The following is a 21,839-nucleotide window of genomic DNA, read 5'->3' on the forward strand; positions in this document are numbered from 1 at the left end:
TTGTTGGGGGGAAATTTTGCCTAAATGCATAAAACAGTACTGCAAACAAGGGTTTGTTGTAGTTATTTATTTATTTATTTATTTATTTATTTACTTACTTACTTACTTACTTACTTACTTTATTAAGAGATTTCTATGCTGTCCTTCACCAAAGAAAGGTCACAAGGTGTTTTACAAAAATAAAGCAAGACACCATATTCATAAATAACATAATTGGCAAATAATTACCCACCAGCCTCTAAAAACCTGGTGGCGGGGGGCAGAGTTAGGTTTTTACTAGGCATCTAAAGAAATATAAGTTGTGGGTGAGGCACACTTCAGTGGGGACGTCATTCTGCTTTTAGGCCTCAAGTGTCATACAAATTTCTTGCAGGTGAATGAAATGGGTTTACTGAAATCAACTCAAATATTTATCCAGCCACGCCTGTGTCATGTATGATAATTGGATAAAACTCAGTCCCACAAAATGAAAAAATGCAAGCTAAGCCAGTAAATGTTACATCTGGGGTGGTAATTTGTACATTATAGACATTTCCCTGATTTATGCATGGTGCTATTGATTGGAATATACAGCTTTGAATTTGCAAGCATTTGCACTGCAAAATTATCCAGTTTCAAGAGGACTGATTTTCACTCTTTTGTTCCCAAATTCACACTGTAAAGATTCCACCATAAAATATGGAGGAAGGGAAGTTTTTCAGTTTCTTTTCAGCAGTTTCCTAGTCCAAAGAGCAGCTAACCTGATCCTTGACTCATAATACAGTACCCATTTATTTTGTATGTACCCGTTAAGTAAAAGAAGCCTTGAATGATAACTAACATGGACAGTAAAAGGATCAGTTCACAAATGCAGTTTCTTACAGGGAATAGACATAATCTCCCCTTGGTCATTTGTTTACAATTACAAGAGTGAAATGTTAGTGACATCTATTTGGTATCTGGATATAGGCAAAGTAGTTCACAGAAATCTGCATACAGCCCATTTCACACTAACCTTCTGATGTACAATTACAGGTAGATGTACAATTACAGAGAGAAAAGTTGCTGCTGTTTGTGTGTAGGCAGAACTGTCCGTTTGTCCTGCAAACATTGGCTATCTCTACCCTACCATTATCCATTTCTGCAGCCTGTAATAATGGAAGGAAGTAATAGATGCAACAAGGAAGAATATGCATTGTTCTGCTTGATCCCGTGACACAAGTAATCCTAAGTAAAGCCCCCTAGCACAATTGCATTCAGTATACAGGTATATCCATTTTCTGCTTCTGAAGTATTTAGGGCTCCTTTTTTAATGGAACTACTTACATGAATAAGAATGATGAAATGTGGGGGAAATTGAATACATTTTTCTCAGCTGACTGCCTCTCTAAATCAGTTCTAATTTATATGAGGAAAATATGTGCTTTATTGTATTTCTGAATCTATGTTTTGGTGGGTCTGGCTTGCTTCCTTTGTCCTTACAAATAAAATGTAAGTATTGCAGTAACTGCTTTCATTATGGTGAATTCCTTTGGTGTACATCATAGCACATTAGTTCATCCCTGCAGGGGCATTTCTGCCTAGCAAACCAAAGCACTCATTTTCTAATGATGCATTGGTCATGGGGTCACAGACAGAGCTACCAGGCACAGCGCACTGAAGGATGCACAGGAGCTGCTTCTGTATATATCCTTCACAGAATTAGGTCTAGTCATAGGAGTGTCAACACTGGGCAAGAAACTGGCTGGAGCAGGCAGAGTACTCAAGTATATGGAGAAACGACAGTTCAATGCCAACACGGCAGCGTAGAAAAATATCCCACTGGTTTTTATTCCTGATACTGAAAGGAGGAATGGCATTCCCGACTGATGACGTCTGCCCAGTTCTGTAGATAATCACCTCAATGAATGCCTGTGTGTCAAAGATTTGTCTTCTACTTTGGAGACACTTCTGTACCCACATATTCTAAATGCTGAATATTTGAAAACGTTGTACCCTTGTGTGGCAGTGGCCCAAAGGGCCACAGTAAATGTGATAATGTTTACCCCTGTAAATCCTTGAGTGTGCTTCTAATAGAGAAGTTATGGTAGCCCATGTATTGTATTATCCCTACAGGTGTGCATTATCTTCACCCAGGGATGCAAATGGTCTTTGTAGTCAGCTCTGCAGGTCACATTTGTTTGCCATCACTGGGAATGCACAACTTTTATGTGTTGGGGAGGGGGGCTTCAGGGGAGATTGTGCAATGGAAATTGTGTAGGTGTCGGGTCCCCACTTTGCAGCTGGATTGCATGGATCCAGGTCCCTGCTGATTAAAAAGGAGAAGGAAGAAGCAAGGCGGCAGATACCCAATTCCAGGTTCCCCAAGCTGCCGGATATTCCCTCTGCCAAAGGAGAAGAGAAAATGGACCCCTCAGTGTGGGAAAGACTTTTGAGGCCGAAGTGGAGGTAAGAATAAAGCATAAGGTACAAATCCCTAAAGCATTCTGATGGCACCCAAGGAAGATGGCACCCAAGGACCCCTCGGTGTGGGAAAGACTTTTGAGGCCGAAGTGGAGGTAAGAATAAAGCATAAGGTACAAATCCCTAAAGCATTCTGATGGCACCCAAGGAAGATGGCACCCAAGGACCCCTCGGTGTGGGAAAGACTTTTGAGGCCGAAGCGGAGGTAAGAATAAAGCATAAGGTACAAATGCCTAAAGCATTCTGATGGCACCCAAGGAAGATGGCACCCAAGGACCCCTCAGTGTGGAATAGACTTTTGAGGCCGAAGTGGAGGTAAGAATAAAGCATAAGGTACAAATCCCTAAAGCATTCTGATGGCACCCAAGGAAGATGGCACCCAAGGACCCCTCGGTGTGGGAAAGACTTTTGAGGCCGAAGTGGAGGAAAGAATAAAGCATAAGGTACAAATCTCTAAAGCATTCTGATGGCACCCAAGGAAGATTGTGTAATCCAGCTGCGGGATGCTTTGTCTCCTGCACACCAAGGGGGGTGGGGAGAACCACCCAAGTACCTTCTGGACTACGTGAGAAAAATTGTCATGACACTGGGGGAACAGTGTCTTCCAGCTGCTGGATGCTTTGTATCCCACACCCAAAGTGTATAAATACCAACCACCCAAGCACCTTCTGCATTCTTTCTATCCCAAATTCCTCCATGAAGCAGAGCAGCTCCAATGTCAAAGTTTTAAGGTGGCAAAGCCCTTCACTAAAGCTATCAAATACTCTGGAAAACTGGACTCTAAAAGCCTCTTCCACTACAGACAGTTCAATGCCAACACGGCAGCATAGAAAAATATCCCACTGGTTTTTCTTCCTGATACTGAAAGGAGGAATGGCATTCCTGACTGATGACGTCTGCTCAGTTCTGTAGATAATGCCCTAAATGAATGCCTGTGTGTCAAAGATTTGTCTTCTACTTTGGAGACACTTCTGTACCCGCATATTCTAAATGCTGAATATTTGAAAAGGTTGTATCCTTGTGTGGCAGTGGCCCAAAGGGCCACAATAGATGTGATAATGTGTACCTCTGTAAATCCTTGAGTGTGCTTCTAATAGAGAGGTTATGGTAGCCTGTTACTTTATGAAACTGATGATTTTGCAAGTTGGTGCCCCACCCCCAATTGGGGCAGCAATACAGTACAGCTAATATGTGAATCATAAGCAACGTTGGAATCCTAACTCCTCACATTTCTGAGTTTTATTGGTGTAAACTCAGGAGATACCGTAAGCTGTTTTCTGGCTTACAACAGTCCTAGCAGGATAACACAAGGCACTGTTGGTGCTTTTCATGATATACTTTGGTAGGTTAATGCTTCAGAGGCAGGTTGACCAAGAGCCTACATTGTCATGTTCCTCTGTTCAGCCCTTGTGATGAAGATAGACATTATGGGAAAATATCAGATTAAGGCTGCAGTCTTAAGTAAGCTTCGTAGGGAGTAAGTTCCACTGAGCATGGTGGGTCTTACTTCTGAGTAAACATATGTAGGATTGATATCTGCAGTCCTGCATGCACTTATGTAGGGATATGTCTCATTGAACGCATTGGAACTAAATTCAAAATTAAATAGGTATACAACAGTGGAGGTTGGTCCATTATGGCAAATGCGGTACTGCCCCACCTGCCTTCTTCTGCCTCTAGCCAGCCCCACCTGCCTGCCTTCTTACTTAGAGCCAGTCTAGGGGGTGGTACTTCCTCCTCCTGATTCTTGGTGTTGGACACTTGTGAAGCTCAGCAGAGACAAAACTGGAATTAGTTGGCTCTGCTTGTCATTGGCTCTGACTCTCATCTATGGTTGGCTTCCCTGACCTCTGCCCTACCAGTCCCAATAGGAACCAGCCATCACTGACATACAAATAAATATATGAAAAGAATTGCACTGTAAAGCTTTCATATAGTAGTAACGTATTGTAAATGGGGAGGGGGTGATCTTCCATTTATGGTTTTAATTCCTCCCTATAGTGTGAGGCCACAGAGCTAGATCTGTATTGTCGTTTCTTTCTGTCTGGCTGCACCTAACTCTTAAGTGATCTCTTGCCACTGTGTAATTTGGGTTTTTCTGTTTAATGTGCAGCATAGCATGCTTTCAATTATAGCAACCAGCTAGAGGACATGAGCTTTGGGTAAACCTTTCATGTCGTTTTTATTAAATATGATGTGATGGCTCTCAGATACTCATTATGTTTCATGTCAATAGCATCAGATAATTTTCATACCGTAAACCTTTGATCACGCTGTGGAAGTACTAAATGCATTGGACAGAATTTATTTTTCTGGCAAATTGCATTGCCACCAGCAATACAGCAGCTAACTGTTTTCAATTATGTAAAATGGAACTCTGATTTAGAAAATGATTTATTGTAAAGGTTCTGTTGAGAAACTGGTACAAAGAAAAATAATATATTACTTTGATACTCAACAAAGCCGCAAATTACAAAATAATGTTTTTGGCATAGGTGTTAAAATATGCCAGAACTAAACACAAAGAGATCAACAGCATCGTTGTCTTCTTCTCCCCCATCCCAAGTGACCATGGCTGTACCATGTATTGTGAACAGCCTCTCAGAGGAATTTGCATAGCAGAGAGTGGATGACCCGGTGGAATCCCAGTCCCAGTTCAGACAGCCGCTCCAGGAGGATACGGTGCTCCTTGGTATCAAGCGACTGAAAGATCAAGAACCAGGGTCACACTTCCCCATCTCTTTCACAAAAAGGGGTGGCCAAGGTAGTTTCTGTGCCAACGCCTGGGTAAGGAAAAAATTCTGTTGACTGCCAGAACACTCAAAGAACACCAAGCAAACTGATCTCTTTAGTGAAATTCATTAAAGCAAGGAAAATGAAAAAAGTAGATCTTTAGTACGTAGTAGTAATAATAATAATAATTTGTTTGTTTGTTTGTTTGTTCGTATCCCACCTATCTGGCTGGATTTCCCCAGCCACTCTGGGTGGCTTCCAACAAAATATTAAAAATACATCAGGAGGAGTGTAGGTCAAGCTTCTTCGACCTCTGTGTTGTATTCTCTTACAAACATGTTTGGGACTGCAACACACATCGATGTGGCCATTTTGGTTGCTCACAATTTTCTGAGTCAAGAATACCATTTGGCAAGAATACCATTTGGCAAGGCACATGTAACACATTGACCATACATTATTAGAAAGCCACTTGAGTGTAACACAGATATTCTATTTATATGTTTCAAAAGATGGTTCAGAGTTTATGTTTGTATAAACTGGCACAGTTTCTAATTTCAAAATGTATTAAAAGGCTGCTAAACTATTCATAAGTAAATGATTCTGTCAATTTAATGTATATAAAGTAATCACACAGACGTAAGTTCTTTAATGTAAAACATTAGGGCCATAAAACAATATACAGCAACAGAGACTGAATGGTGCAGAAGTATTCAGACTAGAGTTCTCTGAAGTACTGAATTTGGATCCTATCATTAAAAAAAAGAAATGCTTCCTTCGGGTGCATGTGTTTTATTCTCTGGCAAACAGGTCAGGCCCATATGAATTTGAGTAGATTTCTCTCTGGAGAAAGTCTGTCATTGTTATTGCACATCACACGGGTAGGCTCACAAGGGTTACAATAAGGCTGTTCACCTGCTTAATTGACTAGGGGTAATGTGCTGTGAAATTACAGAGCTGTGAATGAGTTAACATGAAAGAAACTGAGCTACAACATCTGAGCCAGTTCCAGAGATCCAAAATGAATGCTGTGTTAGCTGTGAAATATTTGCCATCCCAGTGGAAATGTATTCCTTTTGAAGGAGTAAGTGTCACCCTTCTTGAAGAGTAGAACCCAGCATTTTTTGTTTGCAAACTGTTAAGCAAAAAGGCCTGGAAATAAAATATTTGATTCACGTAGAAAAGCTGTATAATAATTTGTGGCAGTGGTGGTAATAAATTATATACCCATTAGCTAGTCACTCACTTAGGGAATTTTTTTTTGGGGGGGGGGGGAATTAATCTCACATTAAAGGTGAAGTTACCTAATTTGCACTTTCTGAAATAATATGCAAACCAAAACACAGCTATCCAAAATTCACACTTCACTGAGTGAAGCAATACAGTCTGCTGGGTTGGAACCAGCGTTTCCATGAGCCAAGGAGGCTTTCTGTAAGTGGGAAGGCATCTTTAGATAAATATAATTCAATTTTAAGAGGCTAGGATTCACCATGTTTTAAGAAATTCAAATTTTAATTTAATCCAGGTAATTTAAAAAAGAAAAAAACTTACTGTTTTTAATTTTATAAACCCCTTTCCCCATTTTTCTTATGCTTTCTATGCTGGGTATGGCTGTTAGACTACATTTCACAGGGTAAATGAGGCAAATGCATTACTGATGTAGTTCTCGATCATATTTAGATCTGCCTCTTTAACTGTTTTACCAAATGAAAGCTGGAGATACGCCATTGTAGAAGTAGAGTTGCACTTACAGTGATCATCAGATTGTCCCATATACAATTTGGCAAGGTCTAGAGAGGCAGGAAACCTATGGCAATCCCCTTGATCTGCTAGTGCAATTTCTAATTGAAAGAAAGAAAAAAAATGTTTATTCATTATAATTTATGCCAATCAAACAATGAAGTACAGCTGTATGACTCAGGTGGCTTCTAAAGTACTTGAAGCTCCCTGCTGGAGTATTGGCAAAAAAATAATAATGCAACATCAAATCATGTTATTAAATACCTGTGTTATCAATATTTTGAATCTGTCTCAGCCAGTTAGTGAAGGCAGTTCAAAGTAAATACTCTTATTTCTTCTATTAATCCATCTGTGATACTAATCTACCCTTTTTTGTTGTTGTTAAATGTCCCTTGGCAAACCAAGAAAGTGGGTAGCTGTGGGTTCTGCCATGGCTGCAGACCATGTTAAGTTATAGATGTGAGAATTTAGAGATCTCTGGTATCTAAATGTAGCAAGGTTTCCAGAATGTCTAAGCACAAAACCAGACAAAAATGTCACAGGCGTGTCCACATTTAATTTTTGGCAAGCTGTTATGACACTGCATTTCTTCTAGTTGCTGCTGAATTTGGCATTCTGCTAAGCAGATGACCTGTATTATTGAATACTTCCATTGCCTCATGTTTTCTGCTTCCAACTTGAGTGAATGAATTAAAATGGGAGGATAAGGTCTGTATTGTTACTTACGCAGAAAGCTGCGTTAACTCTTTTCTGGCTTCCCATGTTTTTATGGAAAGCATCTGAAACTATAGTCATATGAAACATAACAAACTAAGAAGTGGTCCTATAGCTTTCAGGCTATAACTGTAGGCTGCCCTTTTGTGAATAAACATGGAATCTAAGCAGGGTAGCAAAAGTCACCAATATTTGAAATGGAACTCCAGCTAACAAAAAGAAGTTTTTAAAAACAGGTGACACTGTGCCATTTAAACAAGCAATGTTTTGTTCTTTCCCAAACAGCAGTTTTCTTTCCATTACTTCAGCAAGAACATTTAGGCATGTTTAATCTTAGGAAACCTTTCACAGTGCCTCAAGTACCTGTTTCACTGCTTTGAATAAAGTACTAGGGTTTAAATTTTGCAGAAATAATGCTCTCAGACTCACAGTGAAAAGACTGAAGCATACAAATTCTTCTTATTGTCTAGTCTTTTAAAAGGAGGAACCTAGAGCCCCCTCCCCCAGATGTTGTTGAACTCCAGCCCCAGGCAGAAGTCAGGGACAAGGGGAGCTGTTGCCCAACATCTGGGGTATGTGTGTCCCATTTTTAATTGTCTTAGCTGTGCTTGTTTTTTCCCCAAAATAATAATCTTTGTTGTGAAAAGATTGGTTCTCTCTAGTAGTTGCCAGATCAAAATTTCTGTGGTATAGGGATACTTATGGAATGATGATGCTCTGTAGCAAAGCACAGCCAGTTGATACATACCTGTAGGTCTAAAATGTTTCCATACACTAAGATTAACTTCAGAGGCTGTTCCTCTCAGTATCTCTTATATCTCATTCTCTGAGGTTGAGGGCAGAAGGCCTTTTCACTTGCTAGGACTTTGGAAGATCCTACTCTGAGAGACTTTACTGCACTAGGCGGATACTTCAGGCTTTATTTTCTTGGGGGGTTTCTTGGGCTTTTCAATATAATTTAAACTGTTTTTACCCTCAGTGGGCTTGGGATTTTTTTCTGTATCTGTTGTTGTTTTATGTCATACTAGTACATTAACCCCGTTAAATTAACGGGCGCTAGAACATATGTGGTCAAACTGTTGTCCTAGCAACGTTGGGGACATGCGCAGAGCTGACTGAGCGGCTCTCGCTTATCTCAGGTTTTTTTCTAACAACCAAGCAGCTCTCGCGTGACATCACTCGCCCACTGCCACTTGTAACGGCCGCTGCCGCTTAGAAGTAAGTCCACGCGAGCGCGCACCCGCCGCGTGCCTGCGCACACCCGCTGCTTCAACAGTTTCGCCCGGCCGCCCGAAGTCTCTCCGCTCCAAGTTCCAATGGCTGTCCGTGGGGCACATGCGCAGTAGCGCAATCCCACGGACACAGGGAATGGACGCAGAGACACTTGCACTTTATTATAGAGGATGATTTGGAAGCAACAGCACCGAAGAGCAGGGTATGCTTTTTTAAAAAATGTGTAAAGTACAGTGGTGTCAATAAGTCAGATGTTTGTTTTATCTGTCCTGAATCTTCCAACATTCAGCTTCATGTCCATGATTTCTAGTGTTATGAGTGAGGGAGAAAAACTTTCCTGTGTCCACTTTCTTCATGCCATGCATAATTTTATTTCATGTCACTTCTTAAAATGTATTATTACATTCAATTTACGCATATTTTAGGGCACACTTGTATCCATTTGTACCTTCAGAAAGTAACATTGGAAATCCATAATGTTTCAAAGTTAGCTCTTTGAAGCGAACAAATAATACCAAAAGTGAAACCTTGGAAAATCAAAGTGCAGTTGATTCCACAAATCAACAAGACTTGCTGAGTTGATTCAATACGATATAGTTAAAAAGCTAAGGTCTGACTTACTGTATGCCCAGGTTTAAGAATTGACCCTTGACAGCTCTCTCTCTCTCTCTCTCTCTCTCTCTCTCTCTCTCTCTCTCTCTCGCTTTCCATTTCCCCCCATTTGTTGGTTTGGTGATCATGGAAGCAAATATGATACAGTGCTGAACAACATCTCCTGAAGCAGTCTCAGGAATGTGTGGGACACACTATTTATATTACATTCTGAACCACAGATCTGAGATAGGAGCAGTTTTCCTAGGTTGGGTTAGAATATTTTGGCTGCTACCATACTTTTGTCTAATTGCACCGGAAGTCATTAAAGTGGCCATCTCTAATCCTTACCCTAACTACTGACCCACCTAGGAATGTGGCTTTGATAAGATTCTCCCAAGTGCTGCAATGACCTATAAAATCAGCAAAGTGAAAGCCAGGCAATAAATGAAACAAATAAGGGACTTTATTTCATTTTCTTTCTTTCTTCTTTTTCTTCTTCTTCTTTTTGTACAGCCAAGGCATTGTTGTTTGGACAACTGAATAAAAGAAGATCATGACATGGAAGCAATCAGTAGTTCTCTGATAACAGACCATTTCCTTTCTTCCGGATTTAGCATTGTCCTTACTTTTGTGCTGCTATTCAAACATTCACAATGACAGTCCAATAAAGAGTTTGGTCTATAGGAAACACTGCTTTCCCAGGTGAACAGTTTGTATCTATGTGTGAGGCAAAAGTTAGCCATTCAGTTTCCCCCTGTGGCTTGACAAATGTTACAAAGTTATCACTTGTACAAGGCATTATTTAATGTTGCACAAATCTTATTTTTATTTTAGTTAAGGTTTTGAACAGGGCGTTTTGAATGGACATGTTTTCCAAAACCATTAGTTCTTTAAACTTAACATATGATTTTAATTTCTTAGTTGTCTTTCTGAATGTCAACATTTGTTATTAGATTCACTTTCTATAAATTTGCATAGTTTTTGTGTTGTACTCAGTGAACAGTTTCTTCCTTTTTTCAGTTCTGCGCTACAAAAATGAAATTAGCATTGTGCAGTTGAACTCATGACTTGAGTTTTACATTGAAAACGAAAAATGTAGCCACACAATGAATATTTATTGATGAGTGGCTATGTATTTTTTAACAGCAGTAGCAATAATACAGTAGTAATAAATTAATGGTTTTTAAATATACAATTTCAAATGTTAATTTTTTAATTTTATTTTTAAGTTTCACTTGGTTTTGACTTTTTTTGGCAGACTTGAATTTTAAGTTGTTTCATTTTTATCATGAAACTGAAACCAAGCTGACTCTCCTGATAAAATGGCCTCATAAAGTTGCAATCCTGTACCTACTTATCTGAGAGTAAGCCCCATTGAACTCAGTGGGACTTACCTCTGAGTAGGCATACATAGGATTGCACTGCTAATGTCTGTATCATGTTGCATACATCCTATATCTCAAGTCCATGCATTACTTTGCTGAAAATTGAAGAGCAGCATGGCAGTAGCAGTTTGCTGCCATGCTGTGAATTACTGTATATACTTGAGTATAAGCCTAGTTTTTCAGCACATTTTTTGTGCTGAAAAAGCTGCCCTCGGCTTATACTTGAGTGAGGCGGGCAGTGGGGGCGGCGAGAAAGAAGCCCTTTCTCTCTGCTCGTGCCGCCACCCGCTCTCCCCAGTCAACCATTCCTTAAGAAGCGTACAAGAACAGAAGTTCTTTACTCTCCCCAGGCAGCTTGTTCCATTCCTGAACTGCTCGCATAAATGCAAACTTGGCAAAGGAGGAACAGAAAGGAGCAGCCCAAAGGGCTGCTTTCGGGCTGCTCGTTCCTCCTCCTCCTCCACAGCGGCAAAGGTGAACCGGCTTATACTCGAGTCAATAAGCTTTCCCAGGTTTTTGTAGGAAAATTAGGTGCCTCGGTTTATATTCGGGTCGGCTTATACTCGGGTATATACGGTAAATGGCTGTCAGGTTTTATATTTCTAGAGTGTTAAAATGGATAGCTCATTGTTGCCTGTTGAATGAGAGAGATGAAAAGTAAAGGGAAGAAAGTAGTTTTTCCAGAATAATTTAATCCCATATGCAGCCCTAGCCAATAACAGAAAATTAATCAAGCAGTGTAAGCCCTAACTGTAATAATATCCCCTGTGCCCTACTTTTGACAGTCTGCATTGGTAGACGGAATGACAACTAGGACATTTGAAAGCAAAATATTAAGCCATGTATTGCCATTGCTGAATTTATGAACATTTGGCAATTCCTTGGGGCTTTGTGCAGTTGAATTCTGGTAGAGGGCGGAGGTGCATTCGTATTCCTTCAGCCTTCTTTCCAACGATTCTGGAACATTGAGATTGATTCCCCAGATTTATAAACATTGCTTGCCATAGAAGCAATTTTGTTGTCAAAATTAATAGGAGCCAAAACTGGAGCGGCTATGACTTACACAGAACACCTGGCACATGGGAGTGACGCCGAGATCCAGCTCTTAATTCCTAGTTAATAAAGTGCTGCATGTTTCAGGGAGAGGTTTTGTGGAAGAGGATATTCATTCATTCCAGTGCTCAGTTCTAAATGACTTATCTCAGCTTTCAACTGTGAAGACCGTGGACTAGTTTGTCTGAATTAGTTTCCTGTCTTAGCCACTGCAATTATCAAATGTAAGCCCCTACGTGCTGGCTAAAGCTTCAATGTGTGCTCTCCATATCCCCCTGCCACATCTATAACTGTGTATCATTTCTAGGACCTTTGTGAAGGACTGCCCAGATTTCTGTAAACTGTGAACCAGAATTAAAGGGAGGGTGGGGGAGTATGAGGGAAAGTGTGGAGACCGAGACATGTCTACCAAAATGTCAAGCCAGATAAGTTACAGAAGGTAGGAAGCAGAAGTGGCCCCCACACTCTACTCATATAAATTGTCTTTGGTTTCCTGTGTGAGTGGGGTGGGTGGGTGTTTTGGATCACGTTAGCCATATTGATTTGTATGCTGTCAGTAGATTTTTGTCGTTATCTTGTTGGGCTGTGTGTGTGATGAAGGGGGACCATACGGAGGTGAAGATGTCTTCTTCTGTTTGTCCCCGTGCTAGTTTTAGGTTGCTGGTTAATTTTTCTAGTAGGGCTGTTTCCCATACTACTTGGTACCATTGTTCCATGCTTACTCCTGACAGGTCTTTCCAGTGTCTGGTTATGATGTTTCCGGCTGCTGAGAGTAGATGGGTTATGAGCTCCTTGTGTTGTAAGTGGGCATTATTGTCTTGGAAGATGTTAAGTAAAGCCAGCACCACAGCCAACCACAAATGAACAATCTCACCCTACACCAATCCTGACCTCTCACCGCCAAAGAAACACAAGCGAACAACAGAGAACCAACACAAACGACGCTGACACCACATCCTACATATATTAAAGAAAATAGAAACATCGTCTCCCCACCCCACCCCACCCCACCCACCTCTTTCCCCCTTCTCTCCCCAATGTCTCAATATTCAAAATTGATCTGTAAAAAATGTTACATGGAAAAATACAAGAGACATTGCACACACTTTTGTAAACCAAGAAAATATTTAATAATAATAATAATAATAATAATAATAATAATAATAATAATAATAAATACTCATATAAATTGTCCAATTAGAGAAAATCTGGGTGAAGGTGAAGGTGCAATAAAATAGCACTTAAAGGGAAAGCTGCAACTGGCTTAGAGTACCAGCCCCCTGTACTTAGGAACAAAGAAATCTGCCTTATATTGGGTCAGACCATTGGCCTGACTCATCTAGCTCCATCTAGTTCATTATTGCCTATATATTGACTGGTAGTGGCTCTCCAGAATTTTAGCCTCCCAGTCCTACCTTGAGATGCCAGGGATTGAACCTGGGACCTTCTGTAAACAAAGCATAAGCTCTGCCCCTGAACTATGGCTCTTTCCCTTGGGGAGACCAAGAAGGCAACTTCTTTATTAAACATGTCTCTTTTTTTAATTGACAGCAGAGTTAAAGAGGGAAGCAGTGGAACCTTGCCCCCAACAAACCCCTAAAACAAAGGCAAGTGAAGGGTGTTAAAGAACAGATTCCAATAGTGTAGATATAAATCCATGCTATTGCAAACAAAAATGTGCATTAGTGAGTATGATAGATGTTAAGATTTTCTAGACATATAGAGGGATGGTAAAAGTAACACACTGAGGTTCATTCTGTTTTGAATGTTTATTCTTAAGGGGGGGGGAAATAGACTCAGTTTAAATCCAGCACACTTAGCATGGTACAGATCAAATAACAGACTAAGGAGAAAATACTGTTAATGTTAATGCTCTGACAAGAGGTATATTTGTCCTTCAGAATTTTTATTTGCTGTGGTATTATCATCAGGCTTTTGTACATTTTCCTTGGGGGAATCTTATTATTTCCTTAAGTCATAGCAAGGTCATCCATTACACAGACGCACACACATATTGTCTCTCTCATACCAATTATGATACAACGGTCAGCTTGGGGAAATATAGCTTGCTAGTCTAAAGCAATGAAATGGAAGAGTATCCTAAAGCCCAGTATTTCTTTAAAATGTTTATACCAAGATACAAATGAATGGGTCAGAGTAGGAGAATAGTCTGATACGTTTTGACTAAACCCTTCGAGTGTGGATAATATGATAACTTGGGAAAGATGCAAGCTAAATATGAAAGAAGCTAGCAAAAGTGATCCAATCCTGTGCTTCTGTATTTTACTATATTTAGCTCAGAAAGAAGAATTTCAAGGGATATAGAGAACAAGGCAAAAAACCAGTTTAAAAATTGGTACTGAAAATGCCATAGAGCCTTTACTGCAGATTTTCAAAATACATTAATTTACATGGCATTAGGAAATGTATGGTTTGTACATTTATTCCATGCACTAAGTGTAAAAACAATTGTAGATATGCTGCTTTAACTTGTAAAAGCCAATCATACTATCATTTAAACTGACCACTAAAGCAGATTGACTTGATGCAATAATTTTGGAATAATCGTTCTTGAAAACAAATGGTGTGGTTAAGAGAAGGTCATGATGGAAAAGCAAGTTCACTGAGTAGCTCAGGACAATCATTGGCTCCTTTTATGGTCTTGTGTATGTTGTTCCCTATATTTGGAATAACCTCCTGCAGCTGAAACCACCTTCCTTTACAAATCCTACTCAAACATCACTACTTTTGAAAAACCCTTCCCTGGACCACTGTAGCATCAGATGGTTTGCATTTTCTCTTGCCAGTTCATCGTTGCATGCTTTGATTCAGAATGGTGTCAGTGATTTGGAGTATGGAGCAAAGAGGAGGAACCTGTGCCCCTCCAACTCCCATCAGCCCCAGCCAGCATGGGCAGTGGTCAGGGATGCCATCATCCACTTCATGTCCTTTTTGTCAGCCGCACCACTTCCATGGAGCTTTCATAATTACCTACTACTAGAAGTCATGTTACTTTAAGTTTCTTTCAACGTATGTGTTCAGGCTTGAAAAGGAAGCTTGTCAATGAATGTCCTAAATATAAAACTTACAAATCTATGAAAAGTAGAATTAAAAAAATAAAATATTTAATATTTATTTGCTATGAACTGTAAAATATTCTGCATGAGTTTATATCTCTGGATTTTCTTATCTAGTTTTTTTTCTTATCTACCGTAGCTGCTAAATACGTATTTCAAGCGTAAACAGTATGTTTGTGTTTCGATAGGATAAATCTTTAAAAGGCCAGAAGCTAACCTTAGAATTTATCGCATTACTTTGCATTAAATCACCACTCTATGAGATTAATATGTTACTTTAATTACAAAAAAATGCAAAGTTCTTAAAATTCCATGGTAAGAATAGTTTCTTTAGTTTTTATGACCATCTTCATTGTGGCAGAAATGACATAGGATTTAGAAAGTGCTTTTAGGAATCTCCATGTGGAAAATACTGCAGTTGCCATGACAGAATCAAACAATACAGTGCATTTTAATGACATCCTCTGCATAGAATGTAGTATCTCAGTAAAGCGTAAAACCATAAATGTCACATTTTCCCTTCACAAACGATTGGGAATCAATAAATCTTTACTGAAAATGAAACATAGCACCCTTAGTGGTGAAAGAAAAGTGTGGCATCATAACTATACAGCAGCATAAAACTATTATATGGCTAACTTATATTTCTGGCAGTGGGTATTTCCCGCTGGGCTTTTAAAGTAATCTCTCCCCCTGCCCCCTCCTCCATTTTGTGTACAATGTTGTAGAACTGATGGCATGCATTGAGCATGTTTTAACCCCCCCCCCTTTTTTCTGACATAGAAGCCACCAGATGAAATGTTAAGGCCTCTGTTTTGAATACATTGCCCATTTTGGGTAAGAGGTCATTCATAAAGCATAAAGCATTTTGATAGGTGTGTGTGTGTGTGTGTGTGTGTGTGTGTGTGTGTGTTTGTAAAAACTATGCATATTTTGTGATGGGCAAGTACAGGAGTTGAGAACCTCAGGCCCATGAATCCAGAACTCAGGCCTCTCCCCAAACAACACCTCTTCTTGGCTTGGCTCCTAAATAATTGAACTGTGATAATGCCTCTTGCTTGCTTCGCAACAGAAGACCCTGGGGGGGGGGATTTGATATAAATGTAAAGTAATAAGGTCATTGTTGTTACACTTAACTTCATGCTAGTTCTGTTACACCTGCTGTACACATATTTTTGATGTGTCAAGAGGAAATAACTGCACCTTGGCATTTGTACTTACGTATTGATATATACCTTTATGAATAATAATAATAAAAAGAATATAAACTAGGTATTATACAGAGCCCTGAAAACCAAGGCTGGCTATTCAGATTTGAGTGAGAAGTCTACCCATACATATTACATTTGGTGAATTTGGTTGTTTTATTTTATTTTATTATTTTTTGTAGCTATTGTTCCAGGGCAGGTTAAAAAATATTGCCATTAAAATAAGTACAATGTATTTTAAAATTGTTAATTAACATCTCAGAAACAAGTATCAGAATAGCAAAACAAGCAGACCAGTGCACAGCAATGCCAGAGGAGGGAAGGCATATCCTCAACCAAAGGCCTTGTTAAAGAGATGCATCTTGAACAATCACAAAAAAGCATATAGTGATGGCACAAGACACACCTCAGAAGAGTGCATTCCACAATCTGGGGGGCCATCACAAGAAAGTCCCTCTCACATGCCACCAGCCCATCAACTACAGATAGCTGGCAGCGCTACCAACCTTTTAATGACAGTTCCACACATTATACAACAGCAGACCCTTTATACATAGCCTATCCAACTGCTGGGAAACGGTTTGCAAACATTTTGTTTTAAGGGGAAATGTAAAGCATCTCATGTACACACTAGAAATATGAGGATCATCCAATGAGCGCAGGTGCAGTCGGCTATCGGATTCAGACAGGCTATTGCATACTGGGGGCAGCTGCCTGCTTAAATCTTCCATTCTCTATCCCATTTTATTAGATGCCATATATGCTCCCAACCTGCTGCATTGCATTGATAAGCTTGGCTCGTATCACTGGTGAGTTCAGAATCCCATGAAACCTCATTTGTTTAGCACCCAATATGCAGAGCCAAAATTACTGTGGATCCCAGACATCCTCTGGGCAATCTAAATGTTGAGATGAATTTATCTCAGTTAAAATGAAGAAGATGGTGTGCTGGATTCACAGCATTCATTCCCAGTTTTAGGATTCTCTTCTCTTTTTTGAAACCAAATGGAAACATTTTGGCTAACCTAGGCAGTCTTGCTCATTTCACATCTAATTGAAAAGAAAACATCTGAAGGGCTGCTAGCTAAGAAAAGAAAAATGACAACACAGGAGATTCTGATCATATAATTTTCTATGTTATATCTTGCTTAGCTCTCAAATAGGAATCAGTGGCTTCTGACTCCTACAGAATCACTATGCCATTCTGGTATTTCATTGGAAAACATACCGGTAAGTAGCCAGACTCACAATGAAGGGGGTATTGGCAGAGCTAGGAGGCTTCCTCAAGCATCTGATTTTGGATGTCATGAAAGTAGCAATTTAATTTGTTGTTCTATTTTTACTGCCAGGAGGAGGCAGTTGTGAGATTTTATGTCTTCGGTTCTATTCACCTTGACTGGGGAGTGTAGGGAGAAGGTGCCATTTACTTTCCACCTCCAGCATCAAAAAGTCTTAGGCCAGCCATGGGAAGGAGATAGCCCAATTTACTCCTCCTTACCAGTTCCACTTGCCTTCCGCACCTTCCCATCTTGTCCCCTCCAGACTTCTCCACCTCCAGTATCCCTTCTATGTAAGCCATGGGTGGGGCACCTATGGCCCTCCAGATGATGTTGGGCTGCAAACTCCCATCAGCCCCAACCAGAGGGACCCTCCAAAGGGCCGGGGGACCCTCCGGAACAGCATGGAAGGTGTCACAGGGAGAATCTGAGGGATGTGCCTTGTCTCCTCTTACGATGCCTCAACTGGATCTGACGCTGTTCTGCAAGGAGGATGGCAGCATTGGATCTCACTCTGTGTTTTGAAGCCAGAGAGACATGCCATCAGCCAGTGAGCTAAACATGTGCTTACACCATGTTGATTCATCAGAGTGTTGGCAGGAAAAAATGTAATGGGAAGAAGCACTGTTCTGTAATGAACAGCATCTCCTAATAACTTTTCAGCACATCTAGCTGTAAACAGCATTGCTGCTTCAGGATGTATGGCAACGTGCCGAAAATGAAACTGCTTTTTTCCCCCAATGTGTAACATAGCAAAATTTAGAAATCTATCCAAGTTTTATAAGGTCATCAGCATGAGATGCCTGCCACACACTCACCATGATCCTTGATTGGATGCTTTGCCAGCACAGAAATCACTCAAATCATCTATGGTACACAAAGTCCAGGGTGATTCTTAGACATCTCTCTTTTGTACTGTAGTGGGTGGAACAGAAAAGGACCAGGAGTGACTTTGGATGCTTTTGCCTCCAGCACAAGAGACTGGGAGTTGCTATGGGCTTGTTACATTTCCTCCTTAGCAGCTGGTGACCTCACAAATGTTCCTACCTTGTTGTTTCATGCCTTATGTATAAGATAAAAAGGTTTATAAGTGCAGCTATTTACTGAAGTCTGCTGATGTCATTTTTTGAACAGATTGTTTCAATGCACAAACAATGAACCAAGTGTTGCGTAATGGTGAATTAATGTTCAGTTTTTGGCTCTCGTCTCCCTGTAAAGCCTGTTAATTTCAAATAATTTGTGTGTGTTTTTACTTGTACTAAAGGGTAGAAAGTGCTGAAGTGGGGGGGGGGAGAATCATTATTAGATTTTGGCCCCTTCCCATTTGTACCGACTGAATGGTAGCAATTTTGAAAGTATTTCAATATGTTCTTTGATATTCAAATTGATCTTTACATCATATGTTATTAGAGACACTGCTGCCACTTCTGTACTTAAAGGTTTATTAGCACATTGGAACTCATTTTCCAAAATGTATTATTATTGGCTGTGAAAAACCTCTTTGTATTAGGTTCTAGCACATGCCATATTTGACTGAGGAGCAAATCTTTCTTGAAAGAATGCTGATGGGGGAGAAATTAGGCAATTAAAATGAATAGAGCTGTAAAACAATCCAGTCTCACATACGCGTTCCCTTGCTTTTTGTTTCTGTAGCTTAAAAGGGGGATAAAATAAAACCAATTACGCTGCTAGAATTTGTATGAGAGAGAGAGTGCTCCAAATTTCACTACTCTGAAAATAAAATAAAACCAGTCTATAAGAATGATTTCTGCCCTGTTAGCCCACAAAGTTAAGTAACTTTCAAATTATAGGCTGTTGTAAATCACGCCCCAGTATGACCTTGGGTAGGAAGTGATTTGCAGGGTCCAAATTGATGATTCTCGTGGTGGGAGAGGGCATCCCTCTCTCCCCAGAATGTCTGGAAGAGCAGAGATGACCCCTTGACCTCACATACCACATCCGACCACTCCAGGTCCAAAAAACCTATGAGCTACTAATGACAGAGACATACTGCCCAGAGGCAAAGAACAGTTAAACAAGTAAGGTGTACAGAACAGTGAAAAACAGGAGGACAACATGGACTTCCCTTAGGAGGTCCTTGACTAACTTCCAGAACACAGCACCCACCCCTGTACTGGACATGACCAGCTTCTGGCAGAAGAGGTGGGTACAGCCTGGAGGAACCCCAGGATGTCCACCATTCCCCTAAATGTGGGGTCCCTCCCACTATTCCTGCACTAGTCAATAAACACCCTCCATGTGGAGCCATACAAATGTATTTGTGGAACATTTCCTGGAGACCAGGAGCATAGCCAGGACATTGTCTGACACCCCAAGCTGCTTCAGCCAGAGGCGCTCAGCCACTAGGCTGTCCAGGAATAGTTCTGGGCCTGGTTGAACAAACAGTACCTGAAGAAGAAGATCCCTCTGATGAGGCAGACACAGAAGGGATGCCCTGGAGAGATGGAGGAGCTCCAGGAACCAAAACCTGCATGGCCACTAGGGTGTCCTCAGAACTACTTCCTCCCTCAGCAGTCAGACTCTGTGCAAGACCTTGGGCAACAGGAACCGGGGTTGGAATGCACAGACTTGAAGGTCAGTTCTCCATCAATACATCTATATACCCATCTAGCTCAGTACTGGCTATATTGACTGGCAGAAGCTCTATGGGTTTTCAGGTAGGAGCAAGGCAGATGCTCTTCCACTGAGCTATGGCCTCTCAAACTGCTCAGCAAGACAGCATTCCTACCTAAGCTCTACAAGATGATTGTGTCCATGCAAGACACCATATGGGAATCCCTTGCAGACGATGGCAGTGCCAGGTATCCACAGCAGTGACCAGAGGAGGAATGATCGCTGGGAGAAGTGCAGAGAGAATAACCTGTAGCAGCAAAACTGGATGCCCTCATCTGCCCCACCTGCAATAAAGCATGTCTCTCCTGTATCAGGCTCTGCAGCCACAGTTGTAACTTTCCATCCGTTTGACTTAACATCCAAAGGTAAAGTCTTCCAATGTCTCCCGAGCCCATTCGATGCAAACAACAACAACAATTATCCGGGGAGACTGGATTTGTATATTAGGATTAGTTTTGGAATTAAAAGTATATTTATATATTTCTAGCCATTCAGACTCACCTTTAAAGGAGCTTGGGTCTTCCCAGGCCAATCCTATACATTTTCATCAGTGGTCTTAAGCATACTTGTCCCTGAATTCTTTTTCTTTTCTTTAACGTAGTTATGGATTGCCTTTGTACTCACAGGGTTTATATACAATAATTAAAACAACTATACAAATCAAAATACAAAGCCATACAGCAGAATTTATTGGTGTTAGCCGCCCTGAGCCCGGTTTGGCGGGGAAGGGCAGGGTATAAATAAAATTTATTATTATTATTATTATATTATATTATATTATATTATATTATATTATATTATATTATATTATATTATATTATATTATAATTTAAAGCCCATTGAAAGCCAAGTAAAACTAAACCGCTTTTATTGCCTGCTTAAGGCTAGGCTAGGATGTCGGCCAACCTATCTGCCTTGGGGAGGAAATTCCACAATTGGGGCACTCCTTACAGGAAAGGAATTGCCCTAAATACCTACCAACCTAATCTGTCTTGAAGGTGAGGCATAGATTGCAAATTTTGGATAGGTTTGTATTTACAGGCTGTATATAATAACTACCATTCTGTATGAGATAAATGCTTTCCTTTGGACTGGATACCCAATTGTATGTTGGTTGGTTGTTTTGGAGGAATGATCAATTGACTGCAAACAACTGGAATTCAGACTGTGAGTGATTTTCATAATTAGAGAATGAATACATAATCGGTGGCTTTTTTTTTCATAAGCATAAAATAAATGCGAGAGCTTCTTGAGGTAACAGGCAATAAACACGCCCCACCCTCGTTCAAAAGAGACAATGACAAATTCTCATTCAGCAAATTTCAGCTGCTTAAAGATTCAGCCTGTCTGTCCCAGCAGTTAACCACTTGCTGTTTCCTAGGGCATCCTTCAGAATCATAGTAATTAGTTGATCAGTGGCATGTGCCTGCAGGGTCACCATCAGCTAGCTTTTGACACTTTAGTGTTTCATTCCTCCCTCTCATTTTAGATGAGCCGTGGTGTCATTAGCATAAATTTACTATCTAAAGCTTTTTATTCTTCCAGAGAAATATGACATAAAAGCTCTCTCCATTTTTTCAGATTGTATTATAATATGCAAATCTCTTCTGCATGTTTATGCCACAACTGTGGTGTCCTCACCCAAAATGTATAGCGAACAAAGAAAGCATCCCCCAAAATAGAAATGCACAAATTTATTTGGTAACAGACAAAATCACTAATGTATTAAATTGCAGCCACTATTTCTGG

The 21,839-nt window shown here is 40.3% G+C and overlaps 1 protein-coding gene across 7 annotated transcripts in view; it reads left to right on the forward strand.

Moving 5' to 3' along the window:
• The window catches only part of XRCC4 (X-ray repair cross complementing 4), a 104,916-nt gene that overhangs the window by 65,796 nt on the left and 17,281 nt on the right, over positions 1-21,839 (forward strand). Inside the window, exon 9 of one of the 7 annotated variants that reach the window (XM_033163791.1) lies at positions 9,970-10,266. The exons of the other annotated variants lie outside the window; for them this stretch is intronic. Within the exon in view, the coding sequence (XP_033019682.1) occupies positions 9,970-10,000 (31 nt within the window). The 3' untranslated portion in view covers positions 10,001-10,266. Of the gene's footprint in view, positions 1-9,969; positions 10,267-21,839 lie in introns of those variants that run through there. 7 annotated transcript variants of the gene reach the window in all.

Source organism: Lacerta agilis, chromosome 11 (genome assembly GCF_009819535.1).
Source record: "Lacerta agilis isolate rLacAgi1 chromosome 11, rLacAgi1.pri, whole genome shotgun sequence".
NCBI lineage: Eukaryota > Metazoa > Chordata > Lepidosauria > Squamata > Lacertidae > Lacerta > Lacerta agilis.